Raw genomic sequence first — 19619 nt, 5'->3', positions numbered from 1 at the left:
CAAGAGACAGAGCTTCGTCACTGAGAACGACAAAAAGAGTCTTCATCGCCGAAAGGGAAAAAGCGCACGTTCATCACCGAGAGCGGCAGTGGTCATCGCCGCAGGCAGCAAATCGAGGCCCCATTGTCAACGCCCATAAACGGACTCTTCATCACGAAGCGCGTCATATAGGGACTGCATGACCAGTGACGCACAGAGACATGTCGCATCGCCGGCAGCTGCAGACAGAGCCTTGACAGCCACGGGCGACAGCAGCTCAGAGGCGGCGAGGACCAGACCGAGCCTCCACCCCAGCGCCGGGAGCGGGAGAGCCGCGCGCCGCCGGCCGACCCGGCGCCGCGCCGTGCGGTGCGGAACGCCGCCGCCGTCCGGGCCCGGCCGGTAAAACTGGCGAGCGGCGGGCGGCGGGCAGCATTCGACCGGCTGGCTCGGCGCGTGGCACAGGCGGCACCGTACGGCACCCGACCAGGACCCAGCTCAGGTGAGGAGGCGCCTCTGCCGGCCGGCTCGGCGGCATCCCGCGCCACCGGCCGTCGGACACGCCGTCCCGGGGACCGACAAGCTGTGCGCAGTCACTGACGGCACCGTCGCTTTCAGCCCTCGTGCCCTCAGTTTGTACGTGAACAGCGCGCACGGTAGCACTTGTCCCGACGTCGCACCCGTCGGTTCATGTTTGTGAATTCGTTAGCCTCACTGGACTCTCACTGGACGCGCCGGGACGTTGACTCTACCGAAAACGTCCTCCGATTTACTTGCTTTCGTTTTCTGGAGCGAAAACAAAGTTGAAAAAGCTGCTTTCCACTTCAACAAGTACACAAGGCGGCAATATTTTCGTTCGTGTAGTGCTGATTTGGTTCACAGTGCCCTACCTTACGTAATCAGCGGCGCCGTAATGTTGCTAAGCGTGTCTTGCGCCGGCCTACCACGAGAGCCGTTCTGAGGAGACCGCTGCAAACGGCTGGCTAACAGAACCATGTCATATGAATCAGGCCGTCCGACAATTTTCAAATTCCCTGAACAAACAAGTAATAACTCTCCGTGGGTCTAGTCTCCCGCAAGGAATGCAGCAAGGTTGTACGAACAGCAAAAACGAACACAGGCGTTCGCTCATATGCCCTTATTTCGAAAAAGAATGATATGAGTCCCGCCTGTCTTGGCAGAAATCTTCGACTTGTCCCTGTCGGTTCCGATACATGAGGCGAATAAAATGCTGCAAGGCAGATGCTATGTCATCGAAAGTACCACTAAAAACGGCGGTGACTAGCTATTATGCCAGACATGCTCAATAAAATTTGACCTTTTCGACGCTTTCGACAAATCTATTTGTCATTTATGTTGATCGCAAGTCATAGCTTTGAACGAGTGTAGCATTCCCTGTAAGCTGGCTGCTGTTCTAAGCTGAAGTTGCGTCGTATGGACCATATGACCTGGCACGCAAATGCTAAGTAGCCAACAACCGCCTGAGACCGAATCATCAGCTGCAACCATGTTGGTCAAAATGCCACTGTTTCATGAATTTCAGATTCGCCCAATGCTGGCGACATTGAGAATCTCGTCCGCTTAGTTTGGAATTATTTAGTTTATTCCGGAAAAGTAAGTTGATAACGGGCAATGAGCAATGCCCATGGAGCCAATGGCCCACTCTGAGCAATGGCCCATAGAAACCCCATGCGTGGATCGATATGGGATATGGAAGCAGAAGCGGGGACAGGATGGGAGGTTCGCGATGACGCCACCGTCGGTGACAATGTCAAATTATGCACCGTGGTGCACTGGTGATTTATGTAAAGATATGACTTTAAAAATGGCTTGTCGCACGTTTTGTACGTGCGCTGGGGTATGCTTAATAATGCGTTTTTTTGTGGACTTGAGACTAAAAGCACAAACATTGGTATGAAAAGTCTATCACATGGAGCGGCTCTCTATGGTTCTACGTACCCTCTTGTCTACTCCGTGGTTCTAAATAGCGCGATCACAAACGCATTCTGACCACCAATATTTGTCTTAAGACTAACCACCTACCAAATTACATCTGACTCACGGAAATCCCAGCGATATGAGCCGGGCGCAGGCAAAAGCACCGTACCCGAACTGACACAAACTGCAACCGCAGAGCGAGAGGTCACGGGGTCGATGGCACCTTCTGCCTGTCTTCCGCGCGCCTGGAGTCCGCCCACAGTGAGCACCGTGCACTCAAACGACATAAAGTCGGGAGCTTCGGGAAGAGTTCTGGGACGCATGAACGAACAGGTCGGCTAGCCGCAGGTCCGCCAGAGCGTTCACCTTCAGCCGACGCCTCGGCTACTGAATTGCAAAGCGCGAGGCTGATCCATTCTGCATTCGTTCCTGTTTTCTACAAAATATCATTTATGAATATCAGCCAGGTTCTAACACTCAGGGGGCAGATCAGCTGATGAATTTATGCTTCGATTCAGGCTGATTTGCATGGCTGCCGGCGCCGCCCGTGTCATTACGCGGGCAAAGACCCGACCCGCGCACGAAACGCCCACGGGCCAGCGCGGCCCGACCGTCTCAGCCGAAGCGGGTGGCGCCCGGCGACGGCGTCGGTTCGCGGCCCTCACCCACCCGCGGGGCTCGGCCGCCCGTCACGGGCTTGCAAAGGATGCGCCGGGTGGTCTCGGTGCACGCGCGGCAAGGGGGCGAGGAGTTCCAGTATCGACCGCAAGATGGCCTCGATGCCACGCACAGGCGCCGGCCTATTCGGCGCGGCTGACCAGTTCGCGGGGTTCGTCGGTGCTGGCGCTGAGCGTCAACAGAGCGCAATCCAGATCTCAACAACAATCCATTCCCTCCGCACTCTCGGCTCAAGCCGTCCGCGAACGCTGCCCCCCCCCCCCCCCCACGCCCCTCTCGCACCACCGCCGCAAGCCAAAAAAGCGCTAATGGTCACCATCTGGTGGCGGCGCCGGCTCCCGTGCGCGCGGCCCTCCAGTCAGCGAACTCGTGCGAGCAGTCGGCGGGTGGCCGGCCCGCCGGCGCCGCCGGCCCCGGCCGCGGACAATGCGAGCGCCGCGCCGCCGTCGCCAGTCAATGTCCGGCCGAACGCGCGTCGCCCGCACGGAGGCGCCGGCGCGACGCACGGCACGGGCTGCAGGCGCGACAGCTCTGGAAACGGAGCTTGCGGCCGGCGGCGGAGAAGAACGCGGTCGGGATGAACTGGAGGCCGATCCTGGGGGCGGATCACCTCCCAGGCAGACCGCACGACCAAATGTATGAGTGCTTGACACGACTGCCAGCAATTTCAAGTTCAATAGAATATTGGCGGTGCTGGTGTCATGGGCGCATACATGCTCTATCTGAACCAGAGGAAATCCGCCTCATGCGTCTCCCACCCCGCCATGCCGCTCTATCCCCGACGTGCGCCGGTAGCAGCCATCGCCCAGCCCGGTCTCAGCCGCCGCCGCCGCCGCCGTCAATCGGGGGCATTTCACAGCTGACGTATAAAAAACATCCGCCAGGATCGCGGGAGGGAAGGCGTGGGCGGCCGGGCGTTTGGGCGGAGCCCGTCAGGTGCGGTCGGCCGGCCTCCACCAATTAGCCGCCGTCCCCGACCGGACAAACACCGCCGGCGGTCCGGCGCGGTCCGGCGCCGCCGCCGCCGCTGCCGGCCGCCCGCCGAGCGCGGCCGACGTCCGGCCTTGCGAGGCCGCTGGCACGGCCCGGCGCCGGCGCCGGCGGCGGAGAGCGATCACCGCCGGCCGCGTCCGTCTCAGCCGCGCCACACGGCCGTAATTGAGATCAAGTAGGAGCGCAAAAAAATCACCCGAAGTCGAAAGGATGGCCGACGAGTGCGTTGGCCTCAGATGACCTGGGTCGGTCGTCCGTTTAAACCACGCATCCGAGAACTCGTATCTGAACATAAAGTCTTCGAGCTAAAACAGCACGGACTACCTCGGCGCGCGGTGCGCATGAAGCATATGTTTAAAAGCATGCAAGACTATGGGAACATAGCCGAAGCCTGCCATGATCTGAAGTCCAAACATGCAGGGCAAACCGGAGCTCACGGCGAGGCATTGCACTCGCCAGTCAGTCATGCTTCAGTCCCTGTCAATCTTCCTCTCTAGCTGTCACATGGACACGCTGTAGTGATTTCAAGACGGACCGTTATATCATGTGGGAGATGCGTCTTGTTCATGCTTTATCACCACCATACTTCATCACCACCACAGACTGTCATGACTGTATCTCGCCGCGTTCCATCGCGCGAAGCTGGATCGAATGCATACAAAAACCGTGAAAGGAGGCTGCCCATCGTCGGGTGTGAAGGCTTAATGACGAGCCCAACGCAAGATAACAGGAGATCGAGCGGCAGTAAACAAATATTAAACACCACCGTTTAAATATTCATGAACCGTCAATGTTCCGACGCAACCAAAACAAAATGCCCGAAGACGGTAGAAGCGAGGGCTATAATCTACTGAGCCCCGCAAACATCGCCGATTATGAATAATGGGCCACACGCGGTCACTGACACCGCCTGAGACGGAAATACAACAGAATTGGGCACACTTCACAGCCCACGCGGAATCCCACTATTGTCATTAAAAAACCGCTTTATGAGGGCCGTACTGCAACGTCAAAGAGCCGCATCGCGGCACGATCGGGCCTCTTCCGCATTGCCCGTGGTCGCCGTTTCCAGCGGGCCTCATAAAGCACCACCACCGAGGGAACCACGGCAGTGGCCGCCCTGCTCTGAGAGCTGCCGACAGCGAAACGGGCCGGCGCACGCAGCCGGGCGCCGACGGCCGGGGCATCCCGCTGGCTGATCTGGTCCAGCGGCGGCTGCCGCGTGATGGGTGGACCAGCGATAGCTCAGCCCTGGCGCAGGGCGGTCCGGAGGCGGCTGGACCTCGGTCCGGTCTCGTCCGACGGCACCCCGCCCGGAGCGCCGGGGTGGCAGATGAGCCCCAGCCCAGCATGGTCCTCAGCGGGAGCTGAGCCTCCCGAGTCTGACCGTGGCCCGGAGTGGCCGCATCCCTTGCCAAGTGACGGGTTCGGCCGCGGCGTCGGCCGCCGCCGGACCCGTCAGCCGTCAGCCGGCGGCCGGCGCGGTCAGCGGCCTCCAGCGGCGCGCCAGCGGCACGGCACGGCACGAGCCGGCGGCGCCCCCGGCTGCAGACACGCTCTGCAAGCCGTAACGGCGGCCGCTCGGCCGGCCGGCGGGTCATCGCGCCGCCCTCCGCCGCCGCACCGTTACCGATGACGCGCCGCCGCCCCCGCCGGTCCCACGCGCGCGCGCGCGCGCCGCCCGGCGCCGGGCCTGACGCGTCGCGCCCGCCGGCGACGGCGCACGCCGGCGGCCGCCGACGCGCGGCGGACCCGATTAATTTGGCGGCGGAATGAGGCGCCGGCGGCCGACGTAAAGGCGGCCCGCGGCGGCGGTACGCGTAATGACGCCGACGCAGACCGGACGCGGATGGTGACGGCCGCCTCGCACGCCACACGCCCGCCGGCTGGCTGCGGCAGCGGCCGGCCGCTGTCAACCGGGCCCCGTGGACAGGGGTGCGCGGAGCGTGAGTGGTCAGTAATGACGATGTCCTCGCGTTATTGGAGACAAAAAACCGGATACATTCACCGTCTTCGTGAGGACGGCTGTTTCAAACATGCTCAGTAATTTCCGAATATTCGAAGGGGTCATTTGGTCGCCATGGCTTTTGTCATTCATGCCTATGATTATAAGGTGTTATGGTTCTGGTTGGGGTGCAGTTTCCTCATCTGCTCCAACACTAGGGCTTAGGACATTCTGTGGACAGGATTAACTGGACATGCAATGTTTCATCACTAGCATTGAACAAGCTCTATTCACAAGTCTTCGGAATTGAGGAAAGGTCCTGTCAATAGCTGTGCAGGCAAAACGGTAGTCATCCAACCATTGTCAAGGACACGCGTTTTCCATTTCGTGTTATGCCGGTCTCCTCTCAAACAGCCGCATTTTATCTGTCGCAGCGAATTAATCCGTTCCTTCCGCAACGTCAGAATACAGCCATCCAAGACGTAAAAGCTAGCTATGTATCTTAAGTTAGCTAGCGTTGCAACAGCCTTAATACTTAATGAGGATCCCAAATGCTTTCGCCGGCCGATTTCAGCCGAGGTTGGAGTGCTTGCATCGCGTCGAAAGTCCCTTTATCAAGCACAGTCTACCGAGCCGGCACTGTTTGCCAGCTCCTTCGCTTACTGATTATTTGACACGTCTGGTTTACAGCCAGGTGCTAATTGTTACAAGACAAATAACATCCCGCACTAATTACCCGCCCGGCGCATCTCGCACAAATCAGAGAAACGTGTGATTCTTTCCCGCACCAGATGTCATCGCAGAGCGATAGAACTATCAGGCCTAGTGAGATCTCACATTTAACATGAATGTCACGCGTAAGAGGCAGAACCAGCGAGAGAGCACCTCCGGACCAAAATCAAGAACGTGTAACACGACGATTTACGTCTCTCGATTTATTTTCGGTGCGTGTCGTAACAACGTTCGTAACTAGCATCCGAAACATGCATAAGTTGTAATAAGATCGAAATTTAGAAAATGACGTAATATTCTTCACGAAAACGGAAGCGTAACGAAGACCACGCAACAGCAACGCATCAACCGCAAGCAAGAAACGGCTGCATTAACATATTTACACCAAGTCCGAGACTGGCATTGCATTAGGAACGCTTCGTCTAACGCATCCCATTGCATCCACTTTGCCGCACGTTACTTTACGACCACTTCTCAACAGTGGGCAATGAGACACACACGCACAGCAGATGTCTGACGTATTAGCTAACGCTCGGAGCTGCCAATTTGCGTCCGGGCGGCCCTGCGCCGAACAGAGGCGGCCGGCCCGCTGTGGTCGCCATCGCGGTCACCGGCCCCTGCACAGGTGTGAAGCAGCTCACGGGCGCCGCTCTGCGGCCGGCGGCCGGGCCTCCAACACCTGGGACCGGAGACAGCTTCACTGGCGGCGGCGGCGCGGCCGGCCGACCGCGGCGGCAGGTGTGGGCAGACGCGCCGGCGTCCGCGGCCGCGGCCCGCGCCGACCGCCGACCGCCGTCGGGGCAGGGCGGCACACCGCCCCGTCAGGCCGCCCCGGCGTCGGCACGAGCTTCGGGGCAATCTCCAACAGCTCGCCTCGCCGCTCGTGAGATGCACAAGCGAGGCTCTGCGCGGAACATCTGCGTGACTGTGACTATTACCAGCGTACACCGTACGGCGACGCGCCGCCGCCTCCCACTAGGCTCGTCCCCTGCCAAGCGCCAAGCGCCCTAATCAGCGACTGCGACGCTGACCAGCAGACGAGCAGCGCTCGTCGGGCGGAGACCGCCGCTCGCATCAGACACGAACACCAGCCAGCCGAAGCCCGCCGTTAACCGTGAACAGGCCGCGGTTCACGCACGGGTCGAGCGGCGCACGGCCGTCCCGACTGCCCACCGTGCCGTGCGCGCGCCGGCCGGCCAGCGCGTGGCGCGAAAGCAAGAGCGGCGCCGGCGGCGGGCGGCCCGTGCGGCGTGTGGCGGCGCACCGTTAAGCCGCAGGCGGAGAGCGAGAGCGGTCACGACTGGGTCGCAGGGCCGGCCGAGCCGCGCGCGGCCCGGCGCCGCCACCGCCGCCCACTCTCACTGCCGGCCACGGCGGCCGTTGCACGGCTGACAGCGGCCGCCCGGCTCGGGAGTCGGTCCCGCACCGGGAAGTCCCGTGTTCGAGTTGCGCCATCGGAGGCTGTCACTAGGAGCGGATTTCACCACCAGTAGTGATACTCACGGGTTAAGCACTTACATACGTTCATAAAAGCGTAGACATTCGTGGTATACCGCCAAATTACGCCACGGCGCCGCGTCCGAGCCGGAAGCGTCACACGGCCTCTGCGTTCCCAGAGTTCGCTGCGTGCGGCCAGCAGTTCTGAGGTGCAGTACATGGACCCTGCGGGGAGCTGTCGAGTACGCCCCGACAGTCTACCACCCTCAGCCGCCGATCTCATCTGTAGCCTCATTGCAATGTGGCCTGTTTCACCTTCCATCGGGACTGGCGCAGGACGAGACACATGCCTGCATGGACGCCCCACTAAGTCCGCCCCATTATCCGTCTGGTTGCAGTGCACGATGAGGACCGCCGTCCTGCTGCTGGTGTGCGGCGCGGCGCTGGCCGCCGCCCAGAGCGAGGAGTGCGCCGAGGAGGACGTCAGCTTCGAGCTGGTCACCGGCTACGTGTACAGCGCGCCGGCAGACATGCTCGACTCGCGGGCCGGTACGCTCATGCTCACCGAGTGCATCGACATGTGCCGCAGCAACGCCACCTGCCAGGCCTTCAACTACGAGACCGGCCTCTGCGTGCTCATCGACTCCACCGCTGACGGCCAGGAAGGTGGGTGGAGCCGCTGACAGCGCGCGGAACGGCTCTCCGGGGTCTGCGCTCGGCGATTGTCCGGGACGGGCCTCCGAGGGTCTGTGTCTGGCGGCGCGCGGGACGTGGCTCCGAGGGTCTGTGTTCGGCGGCCGTCGGGGGACGGGCCTCCGAGGGTCTGGGTCCGGCGGGCAGCGGGGACGGGCCTCCGAGGGTCTATGTCCGGCGGCGGGTTGGTGGGACGGCGACGCCCGCGTCCGCTGCCACCGGAAGCTCCACGCAGCGTCGTGTCGCCACTGTCGTGGTCGGGGTCCACTATCCGTAAAGTGCGGCAGACATGCGAAGACCGGTGAAGGGGGCGGCCAAGGGGCGCAACCCCGCCCGCACAAAAACAAAGCCCCGTAGCCGGGCGAACAAATAACCTAAACGATTAGCCGCCGCTGCCCATACTGGCAGTCGTGAAACTCGCCTAATTACGGACGCCGCGCGGCTTTTTGCAAGGTCAGGGATGACGTACTGCACACCACGGGCGATAAGGTTCATTTGCACATGCTGCCAGCTCATGAAGTTCGGAGTCGCACGGTCCAAACACTCGCGTCATGCTACCGATGCTACAGGTAACTGCTTTATGCGGAGCCACACTTGAAACGTTTGGCTTAACGCACACCACAGGGCCCATCTCACAGTTTGTCTCCGTAAAGAGTTCGGTCTGTATACATAAGGCAGTGTTTCGACTCGATCTGGTCGCCACGCCCCTGTCGCTCGAGCCCGCCATCCCATTCGTACCTCGCACACGCCTGCAATCCCAGCTGGCGACCGCGTCCGGTCCCAGCAGGACAGCAGGACGGCGCGGCAGAGAGACGCGCCGTCGCCGCCGCCAGGATCGCGGCTCACCGCTGCCCGCATCGCTCGCAGCCCGGAGCGTCCTGCGACCGCGTCGCTCGACGCAGTTAATGACGTCCGCGTTAATCACACGAGGCCAAGAGGTGTAATTTCATTATGCGTTTTCTCACCGCTGAGAACGCAGGCCTGTGGTCCACGCGGGCGGGTCACGACCAGGACAGTCGGCTGCTGCGGGTCTGTGGCCTGACCGGAGCGACAGTTAATGACCAGGACGCCGGCTGAGGGTCTGCGGTCTGAGCGAGTCCACAGGTCGTGGCCGGGGGCGACCGGGGATCGCGCCCGGCCTGCGGTCTGACAAGGACCGGCCGGTCGTGACCAGGATACCGGCCGCCGTTCTGCGGTCTGATCGGACCCTGATCGGACCAGCGTGTCAGGACCGGGACCGCCAGCTGCGCGCCCGCGGCGCGGCTGCGGCCAGCCGCCGTCTCTGCGGCGGCGCCGGCGGTCCGGCGTCTCTGCGGCGCCGGCGGCGGTCCAGCCCGCCGTAACTCGCCCGTCATTGAGCTCGGAGAGCCGTTCGTCACCGAGCTCGGCAGCTGGGCCGAGTAGGTCGGCGACGGCCCGCTTCATCACGAACAACTAGAGCGGAAGCCGCCGCCGCCGGCGAGCGAGGCGGCGGACGCGTCCTTGGAGCACGGCCGCCGGCAGCTCTGACGCCGCGGCGGACTCCCGCCGGTCGAACCGCAGTCCAGCGTGAGAGGACGTAGACGCTCCGCGGACACAACCGCCGGAGTTGTACAGCGGTCCGCACGTAAGCCCGGCGCGTCATGAGCGGTGTGGCGGCCTTCGAGAGCCTGCCTGGTGAACATCCGCGAGAATCCTGAACCCGAGGACATACATGCCTAGGGCCGATTCCGACTAGGATAGTTCAGAGTCCATTCCACGCTATTCATCCCGCCGAAATAGCCGGCCGCCGGGGCGAATGCTTCATACGAGACCGCCACAGTCCTCAGCAGCCCGCTCACGGCCCCGTCGCGCATGGCAACAACCGTTCGGGGACGGCGCAGGACGTTCACTGCCCATGTACGATAAGAATGCATTGTGGCCGCGGACCGAAAATGCGACGCAGAATGCTCCGAATTCGTCAAAACGGGCATTACGGAAGTCCCGTGCTGAGACAGGCCCAGGATGCGTCTTAGAGGGCTACCGCTGTACGCGCCGCACACAGCGCGACGGCCGCGGGTCAAGCGTCGCGTCCGGGCCGACCCGGTCCGAGGATCCGGGCTGAACGCTCGCGGCGCCGGGGGCCGGGCCAGCGGCACGCACGCCCCAGCTCGCCCGGCGCGGTCCGGTCCACAAAAAGCGCGCGCCGCGGCGGCGGCTCCGTTACGCAGCTGCCCGCCTGCACGCGCCGCTCCGGGGCCGCGGCCGCGGCCGCCGGGCCCACCGACGGATGCACGCCGGCCGGCCGTGAAACGGAGTGAAACGTATCATTTCACGGCCGAGGCCGACCGCTCCCGCGACTAATGCCGGGCCACTCACGCGACCGGCCGCGCGCCGCCGGCCCGGCGTGGGAGCACTGCGGCCCACACCCGAACCGAGCCCGCCGCCGGCGGTCCGGGCGGCGACGGACACCTGTAATCTGACGGTGCTCGGGGCCTGCGGTCCGGGCGATGCTAGCGGTCCGATATCAGGAGACATCAGGAACTTGGGACCGAGGGTGGCACTCGGAATCGAAGATGCACGCGGTCCTTCGATGCTGTAATCCCGATGCCAGCGTTTAACTTTGCGCCAAGGTGGCATGAAGGCAGTCACATCCGACTTGGGTATCCAGGCGGGACTCGCGCCACGACTGCGAGGAACTGCTGCAAGACGACATATCAAACATCGCGACCGAGACGATACTTCCTGGCCCAGTGGAGAGCAACGGACTTCCCGTAAGCGCCCCGAGCGGACCACCGGACACCGGCGTCAGCATCCAGCCTCAGCTAGCGCGGAAGCGCCCCGGACTAGCGGGCCCGCGCGCGATCACTAATGGTGACGTTCGGTGCGGCTCTGACCGCCGTCCGGGGGAGAGGACAGCGCAGCGGCGCGGCGCGGCTCGCCGTAACGGTCAGCGCCGGCGCGACGGCCGGCGTGACGGCGGCTCGACAGCGCGGCCAGCTGGGGCGCGGCCCGGCACACGGGCCCGCTCTGGGAGACGGGGCGGCGCCGGTCGCGGCTGGCTGCGCGCCCAGCAGGTGGCCGCGTCTCGGCCGGCGACGCAACGGGACCGGCCGCACCGTGACCGACGGTCAGCCGAGCAGCCCGCCTCGAATGACGCCGAGAGCGTTTAAAAATAACTTACCGTTGACAGCGGCACAATTAGACCGTTCTCTGCGCCACATATCACGGGGCTGCCGGCCCCAGTGGCGGACCGTGACCACTGTTAGCTTTGCGCCGCCAGGCGCTATGAAAAAAGTATAAAAGCTCGACGCAAAAACGACTGCATGGCTAGCTAGAACAATCACCGGGTCCGAGTTGTTTGGAAGTCACGACCTGATAAATCAGCACGGCCATAGCTGACGCAACCCACCGCTACTGTGCCTGCGGTTCCTTCCGAGCTCTTGCCTCTCCGTGCATGCTCGCCAAACCGTCAGCTGACGTTCACGGTACCCGCCCTTCTGGCCGCGGCGGGAGGAAGGCGACGCCCTATAGCCTCAGCTGAGGAGTGCGTTGTTAAGCCCCAATGACAACAACCCAATGGCTAAGCCCAGTGGGAGACCCTGCATCGTCTAAGTTGGACAACGACATCGTCTGATCCGAACTTTCGATCGGCTCACGGGTAACACTAGAAGGGACACCCAGAAGCGCGCCGTCCGAAAGCAGTAGACTCCACGCCGGTCGGTTGTTCTTTCCCAGTGTCTGACGGCCGCAGAACAGGGCGACACCGTGTCCACAGTGCCGCGCTACAGTGGCAGACTCTGATCCGTGACGGGGCCGCGCGCACGCGGCTCCCAAGCGGGGCAGGCGGCAGCGCACCGTGACCCCGGCCCTCTGCAGGCCGATCAGCCGCGCCACCCCGCGGGAGCCGGCCACTCGGACCTCCGCCGCTGGGCGCTGGCGAGCCGGCGACGGGCGGTCAGTCCTCAGGTCCGTCACGTGGCCGCCGGTCGAGCGCGGACACCGCTCGCAGCACGAGCGTCCGCCCTGCCCGGCCGGCTGGCAGTGGGCAGGTCATAAGCCACGCCCAGCCGGCGGCACACTGCGGGTCGCCAGTCGGTTGTGCCCAGGAATGAGATGGCGAGCAGACCAGTGAGACTGTGGTGAGATCGCGAGCAGACCAGCGAGACTGTGGTGCTTTTTCATTGCCTCGCGAGTTCCAAATCCAAAGACCTCAAACCTTAGAAGGCGCACGAACTTCCCACGGCGCGACTGACACCTCTTGGTCGCAGTCCGACACCTTCCCGACGCGATGAGCCCGAGCTGACCTCACCTCGGACGCCCTGACCTCGCCTCGGACTCCCCGACCCCAGCTGGCCTCGCCTCGGACGCCCTGACCTCGCCTCGGACACCCCGACCCCAGCTGGCTTTGCCTCGGACGCCTTGACCTCAGTGCGACCTTGCTTTAGACGCCCTGATCTCAGCCTGATTGTAGTCTGTCCCGCCTCACACGTCTGACCGCATTCTGCACACGTTTCAGATGCGTTGACCAAGTCGCAGTTCCCGGTGTTCACCATGTACGTGCAGAAAATGTGCTACGCCAACGCGCCGCGCTGCCGCAGCGCCTGGGCCTTCGAGCGCGTGCGCGGCTTCGCCCTCAAGGGACTGACCAAGAAGACGGTGACGACCGAGACCCGCCTGGCCTGCCAGGAGGCGTGCCTCTCCGAGACAGAGTTCATCTGCAGGTGAGAGGATGGGCTGGGCCGCGCCTGAGGCGGCCGCCCCGGTGGTGCGCCGCAGACGGAGTGCGGTGAGTGCGGCGTCGCCACACCACGCAAGACAGGGCATGCCCTGTGCCGCGTTTAATGTGCAACAGATCTTACAATGAGACGTGCATTGTGGTTAATCTTCGGGTGGACAACGGGAAACGCGAGGCCATCGTCCAAAATTTGGGGCAGCTTTGGGCAGCAAATGTTTTCAAAAGTAAACCTGACCTTCAGGTCGGCAAGCAAATGCAACGCGGCGAAAGCATGCCTTTTAGGATTCAACTGTTCATAGAATGCTAATCCATGTATCTTACATCAGTATTTTAGCAGGCATCACAAGTCATGTAACAAATGCGGCGTGAATAGGCATAAAACACAAACAAAGACGACACACCCACTCTACAGCACAGTTCCGCTGCACTTAAGTCGCGCACGGCTGAACGAATAGGAGTGAAATGCAAAGGTCCCGCTAGCGCGAAGAGGAAGCGAAGAGAGCAGTCCACGCGGTAGCCCAAGCCAGACGTTTGTCGTGCGTAGGAAATGACTGTCGACGACCGCTAACGGTCTGCCGTGATTTATATCGTAATAAAGTGTTTCCTGCGCCACTCGGCATTCATGAGCGCGGCATTTGAATGAGGGGCCGCGTCACCCTGCCGCGTCGCGATGCGCCGGAGCGCGGCCAGGTCTCGCCAGGCGGCGCAGATAAGGAACGCGGGGCTGCTCAGCGAGCAATCGGCGCCGCAGAACCGGCGCGGCGGAACGGGCGCCGGTCGCCAGATGGGGCTGATGCGACCGGCCGGCCGGGACCCGGCATCACGCGCGCGTGCGCCGCCAGATGACCCCGCAGCCTGCGTGTCATCGGGTCATCGGTGGCTTCACGTGCGGCCAGCGCGCGCGGCGGCCGGCGGAGCCGCCGGTCCCCGCCAGCCGCCGGACTCCCAGCCGGTCCGGGGAACGCGAGCCTCGAGCCGGTCGGCCGGGCACGCCGGGACGCGCGGCGCCTCGCGCCGTCCCGCCGCAGGCTCCGGTCGGGTGCGGGCGCGAGCGTTAGTCAACGGACTGGGTTTTGCGTCCGGCTACAGTCCCGGAGACTTGCGGTACTGTGCGCGGCAGCACGGCGAATCTCAGCTAACGGCTGCCGCGCAGGCGGCTGGCCGGCGAGCGACCGCACCACTCAGCGGGCCGGCCGGGAGAAAACACCGGCGCCTAATTACGGCTGGTGTCATTTGTAAACACGGACCGGGAGCGTAATCAACGGCCTCGATTCACACGAGACATTACCTATAGAATTCGCCCGCACTTCGTTCGTTAGCACCGATACGCTCTTTGTCAAAGCCGAAAATAGCGCGAGCCCGCAGCGTTCGTTACGCGAGGCCGGCGGATCAGGTCACGAGTGCGGAACAGGTCGCCAGCCTGTTCCCCAGGTCAGGTCAGGTCGCCAGCGTCTAACAGCGCGCCCCGCTGTCCGGCAGGTCGGCGTCGTACACGGCCGAGACGTCCGAGTGCCAGCTGTCGGACATGGACCGGCACACGAGCGCCAGCATGGGCGCCTTCCAGGAACAGGAGGGCACCGACTTCCTGGAGAACAACTGCGTCGACGAGCCGGTCAAGCTGTGCGAGTTCCAGGGGCTGGAGGGCCGGATTCTGAAGACGGTCGACTCGGTGCACCAGCAGGTGGAGACGATCGAGGAGTGCCGCGAGCTGTGCCTGGCGGCCAACTTCCGCTGCCACACGTACGACTACGGCGACACGGGCGACAAGGTCTGCCGGCTCAGTCACCACGCCGTGGCCACGCTCAGGCAGATCGAGGAGGCGTACCTGGAGATCCCCGGCTCCACCAGCTACGAGCTCAGCTCCTGCTACAACGTCACCATCGACTGCCGCGCCGGCAACATGGTCGCCCACATCAAGACCAGCAAGCTCTTCAGCGGCAAGGTCTACGCCAAGGGCAACCCCAACACGTGCGTCACCGACGTGAACAACAGCCTGGAGTTCGAGCTGACCATGGGCTACAGCGACCTCGAGTGCGACGTGAAACGCGACGGGCCGGGCAAGTACCACAACGACGTGGTGCTGCAGCACCACGACCGCATCGTCACCTCGGCCGACCTGGGACTCAGCGTGCACTGCCAGTACGACCTGAGTAATAAGAGCGTCAGCAACGCTGTCGACCTGCAGGTCAAGGGCGACATCCAGCCGGTGCTGGAGGAGCAGGCGGTGGTCGACTCGCCGAACGTGCTGATGCGCATCACCGACCCGGACGGCAGCGAGGTGCAGGCGGCCAGCGTCGGCGATCCGCTCAGCCTGCGCTTCCAGATCGTCGACCCCATGTCGCCGTACGAGATCTTCGTGCGCGACCTGGTCGCCATGGACGGCTCCAACAACAACGAGATCCTGCTGATCGACGCCGACGGCTGCCCCACCGACGAGAGCATCCTGGCGGCGCTGCTGCGCGTCAACGACACCAAGCTGCTGGCGTCCGCCTTCGACGCGTTCAAGTTCCCCACCTCGGACGTGGTGCAGTTCCGCGCGCTGGTCACGCCGTGCCTGCCGCGCTGCGAGCCGGCCGTCTGCGACGTGCGCGACTACGCCGGCAGCCTGCGTCAGACCGAGAGCTACGGTCGGCGCCGGCGCAGCCTCGACCGCGTGCGCCGCGACGTCGAGGAGGAGGAGCTGCTCGTCGTCCAGTCGATCCGCATCAGCGACAAGTTCGGCGCGCGCCGCGGCGCCGCCGCGCAGCCGGCGGCCGAGGGGCGGCCGGACGCGCCGGCGGTGGCGACGGCGCCCGTCGCCGGCTGCCTCAACACCACCGGCCTGCTGGTGGGCGGCTCGCTGCTGGTGCTGGCGCAGCTGGCGCTGCTGGCCGCCGCGCTGCTCGTCTGCCGCCGCCGCCGCGCCAAGAACGCCCAGCACTATCCGGACAGCAGCGGCAGCAGCCTGGCGCAGCTCTACGACTCGGGCTACTCGACGCGACGCGCCTGAGCGCAGCGCCGCCGCCGCCAGACGCCGGCCGGGCCTGGGTCGGCCAGCAGGGCATTCACGCGTGCCGACCGCCCGGCACCAGAGACGGGCGCCACGGCCGCGCCGGCCGACAGGTCGGCCAACCTCAGCCAGCATTACCACGGCATTGCCGTTCGCGGGGGCATTGGGGGCGGGCTCGCTAGGGGCCGCCGCGCCGCCGCGCCGACGGCCCTCAACTGCCGAGCGCCCGCGCGACCGCCGCCGCCGGCGGCTGACTCTGTACAATATCTGTGATCTGGTGCTCTTCCTCACAGCTGACAGCCGGCGGTGGGTATTCGAGCCCGCGCCCAGGCGCTTCTCCACTGGCTCCGCGGGCTCGCTGGAGACGCCGCCTTGGTGTCGCTCGAATGCACCGCCTTGGCGTAACGCACAAATCAGTTGACGTGTCTGTAGTGGACGCCGACGAGCAGCCCTGCATGCTCTGGAGCCGTTCCGGTTCGTGTGACGTTCTGTACGTGAGTGGAGGTCATCAGCTGTTGAAGCGTTCGTGAAGCGATTCGTGGGTGTAAATAAATCGTTTACATTTAACTGGGTGTTGAGAACGTTGCTAATGTATCAACATTAGTGTCACGTGATTTAAGCACGAGGCCATGAAACACGACATCTATTAGGACAGGTTCTAGTTAACATGCCGCCTCCCCTTTCGTCCCTAACAACGCGTTTAGAATATTGTTCCAAAACAACTGCATTGGTAGCAGCACTATGCATTATACTGCGCCGAAAGGATGGAATCGCACGCGGCAGGAAAACAAACACAGCACAGCGGCGGGAATGCCTCGCCACGGCCGAGTTCACCCATGAAAAACGTCCACGTAACAGACGGACAAACAGCGCGGCAGGCTTGACTACGCCGATTTGTCTTCGACCAACTCTCAGCTGCGCTGAGGAGTCGGCGGCCGGCGCGGTCGACCGACGCCGGACAAAGTGAGCGCCGCGCCGCGCGCCACGCGCCGTAGCCGCCCATTCAGCGCCGGCGGGCCGCGCGGGGGGAGGGGGGGGGGGGGGGCTGGGACGCCGCCCTCTCACGGCCGCGCACCGCCGGCGCGACGGCGTCGCCTCGGCCGGCGACAAGAGGCGGGTCGGAGCGCCGAGCCCGCGGCGCTGCGCTCGGATCGGCGCGGCGGCGGCGCGGGTTATGGCGACGGTTGGACGAGGGCTCACTGAGGCCCGCCCAGCGTGTCGCATTAGCGTGACCGCAAGAAAGCGACGTGCGACGTGGATCGTTGCTGGGTGCCACTGCAGCAGCCCGCGACCACCCATTTCCTTGTCGGAAGACGCCGGTGGTGATAACGTTCCGTAGCAGCCTTTCGTCGCGCCACAGCTGATTTCTACTGGAGCGTGCATCTCACATGTTACGTTTCTGTCATGCCATTGCATTAAGCGAACGACCAAGCTGAAAGTAGCTGAGGTTGATGATATCTATTCGACGTGTAATTCGATACCAATTCACATAACTACACAATTAGGTTACGATGTGTGAGAAGTGTTCCCGCTCCAATGAGCCCCAGACCGAGACTGCTGCACGGTAGCTGGTTTCCTTCGATGCATGACTATCTTAATTAAAACAACGGCTCTTTCTCTCCGTAAGTGATCTCGCTCCGTTACCACCAAGACTGAAAGCATTTCTGTTTTATTTTCCTTCCACTCTTGCCGTTGTCACCGTCCTTGGGCCTTTACGACGCGCCCAGCCGCTGAGGCTGTACGGCGTCGCATGCCTTTCACCCTGGCAGGAAGGGTGGTCGCCGTGGGGAGTGCTCTTGCCATTGTTAATTTGTTGACCGTTATACGTTGTTCTCGCCGTTGTTCCACATGTTACTGAACATATGATGGTATCCACTTTATTCTTCTCGCACGTGCTTGATGACAATAATGACGGTGATGCCGAGCCAGATGCTAAAAGTTCTCCACCAACAAGCCGCGTTCGCTTGAACACAGGATACCGGTCGGCCACTGCACCATGGCTTGCCGCCGTTACAGCGCTCCGGTACCCCGTCCGGCAGAGATCCCCGCCCGGCGCTGCTGACCGGCGGTGCGAGCCGTGCGGCAGCCCGCCTGCGAGCGTGGCTATGCACCGCACCGCCCGTCCAGCGGCCGCGGCTACACCACGCCTCTGGCACGTCGCTGCTCGGCGCGGCAGCTGCCCACATTGCTGGCACCGACCAGGCCCAACAGAACGCGGTCCCGTCGGCAGCCGCGTGCCTCGAAGCCACGTGCCCCGAACACGGCAGCCACGTGCCCCGAGCACGACGCGGTCCCGTCGGCAGCCACATGCCTCGAGCACGACGCGGTCCCGTCGGCAGCCACGTGCCTCGAGCACGACGCGGTCCCGCCGGCAGCCACGTGTCCCGAACACGACGCGGTCCCGCCGGCAGCCACGTGCCTCGAGCACGACGCGGTTCCGTCGGCAGCCACGTGCCTCCAGCACGACGCGGTCCCGCCGGCAGCCACGTGTCCCGAACACGACGCGGTCCCGCCGGCAGCCACGCGCCTCGAGCACGACGCGGTCCCGCCGGCAGCCACACGTCCCGAACACAACGTGGTTCCATCGGCAGCCGCGCGCCTCGGAGCCACGTGCCCCGAACACGGCAGCCACGTGCCCCGAGCGCGACGCGGTCCTGTCGGCAGCCACGAGCCCCGAACACGACGCGATCTCGTCGGCAGCCACGTGCCCCAACACGACGCGATCCCGTCGGCAGCCACGTGCCCTAACACGACGCGGCGCACCACCATGGCCGGAGCGCCAGCGGCACGACGGCGACGCCGGTTCGGAGGCGCAGGCGGGGGACGGGGGGACGCGCCGGGGCAGGCGACGTCCGCCTACCTTCAGCCGGAAGTCGGAGACGCCCCAGACGCGACTGGCCATGTCGTTGTCGGCGGCCAGCACCAGGTTCTCCTCGTCGTCGAACGTCACCGAGTTGATGGCCCGGTTGCTGCCCAGGTACTGGCCCATGCACTGGTGCTGACCTGCCGGTGGAGAGCGTGGCTTTCGACGAGACGTTGGCACGCATCGCAAGCCGGCGCTCGACACCATGTGAGTAGTTTTAATATCAGACATCGTTATTTTAGAGGTCATTTATACAGCTCGATCCTGGCACGAAGGAACGCTGCATTTGGAGCAACATACAATCCTCTATTGTTTCATCAGCCGCAATTCGGCGCGCCATGACATGTTACGGGACACAGCAGTGAAGGCCTGCTATGGATGAGAGGTCATTAGCTTAGCTCCCAGTGTCATCTCTGAGTCCTTCAATGTACAACGAACGAACCTTTATCATATGTGCATATAATGATTCATATGAAGTTGACATAATGACAAGCATTCAAACACACCAATGCTCCCTAGCAAGACAAAATGAGTAACATTCACATAACACCGATAGCGAAATTGTCGTACTGACAACCACACGGGCCGAGTGGGCTTTGGCTGGCTGTGTAAGGCCGCTGTGGAGCGGAGCGGAGCGGGTCGGGGCGGGGCGGGGTGGGGCGGGCCGTCCCCGTGG

At 63.3% G+C, this 19619-nt stretch overlaps 2 protein-coding genes across 2 annotated transcripts in view; one reads left to right on the top strand and one right to left on the bottom strand.

Annotated features, from left to right (window-relative positions):
• The first annotated feature begins 422 nt into the window (after positions 1-422).
• On the top strand, positions 423-16080 carry LOC119096634 (uncharacterized). Its single transcript, XM_037219536.1, has 5 exons — positions 423-481; positions 8101-8368; positions 12873-13077; positions 14571-15957; positions 16000-16080. The coding sequence occupies exons 2-5, from the start codon at positions 8107-8109 to the stop codon at positions 16078-16080; spliced, it is 1935 nt and encodes a 644-aa protein (XP_037075431.1). The 5' UTR covers positions 423-481; positions 8101-8106.
• A 911-nt stretch (positions 16081-16991) lies between these two features.
• Positions 16992-19619, bottom strand: part of LOC119096633 (autophagy-related protein 16) — a 3979-nt gene continuing 1351 nt past the window's right edge. The window contains exons 4-5 of the mRNA XM_037219535.1: positions 18941-19083; positions 16992-17000 (exon numbers count right to left, since the gene is read on the bottom strand). Of these exons, the coding sequence (XP_037075430.1) occupies positions 16992-17000; positions 18941-19083 (152 nt within the window). The remainder of the gene's footprint in view (positions 17001-18940; positions 19084-19619) is intronic.

This window comes from Pollicipes pollicipes, unplaced genomic scaffold, assembly GCF_011947565.3.
Source record: "Pollicipes pollicipes isolate AB1234 unplaced genomic scaffold, Ppol_2.1 Scaffold_4295;HRSCAF=5057_pilon_pilon_pilon, whole genome shotgun sequence".
In the NCBI taxonomy this organism is placed as follows: domain Eukaryota; kingdom Metazoa; phylum Arthropoda; class Thecostraca; order Pollicipedomorpha; family Pollicipedidae; genus Pollicipes; species Pollicipes pollicipes.
This window is presented reverse-complemented; position numbering and strand designations above follow the sequence as displayed.

Bases quoted from the DNA above. Each gene is read 5' to 3' on its own strand.
- LOC119096634 (XM_037219536.1), top strand. From the start codon at position 8,107: ATGAGGACCGCCGTCCTGCTGCTGGTGTGCGGCGCGGCGCTGGCCGCC. The intron at 8,369-12,872 runs GTGGGTGGAGCC...CACACGTTTCAG, and splicing joins CACCGCTGACGGCCAGGAAG to ATGCGTTGACCAAGTCGCAG. The intron at 13,078-14,570 runs GTGAGAGGATGG...GCTGTCCGGCAG, and splicing joins GAGACAGAGTTCATCTGCAG to GTCGGCGTCGTACACGGCCG.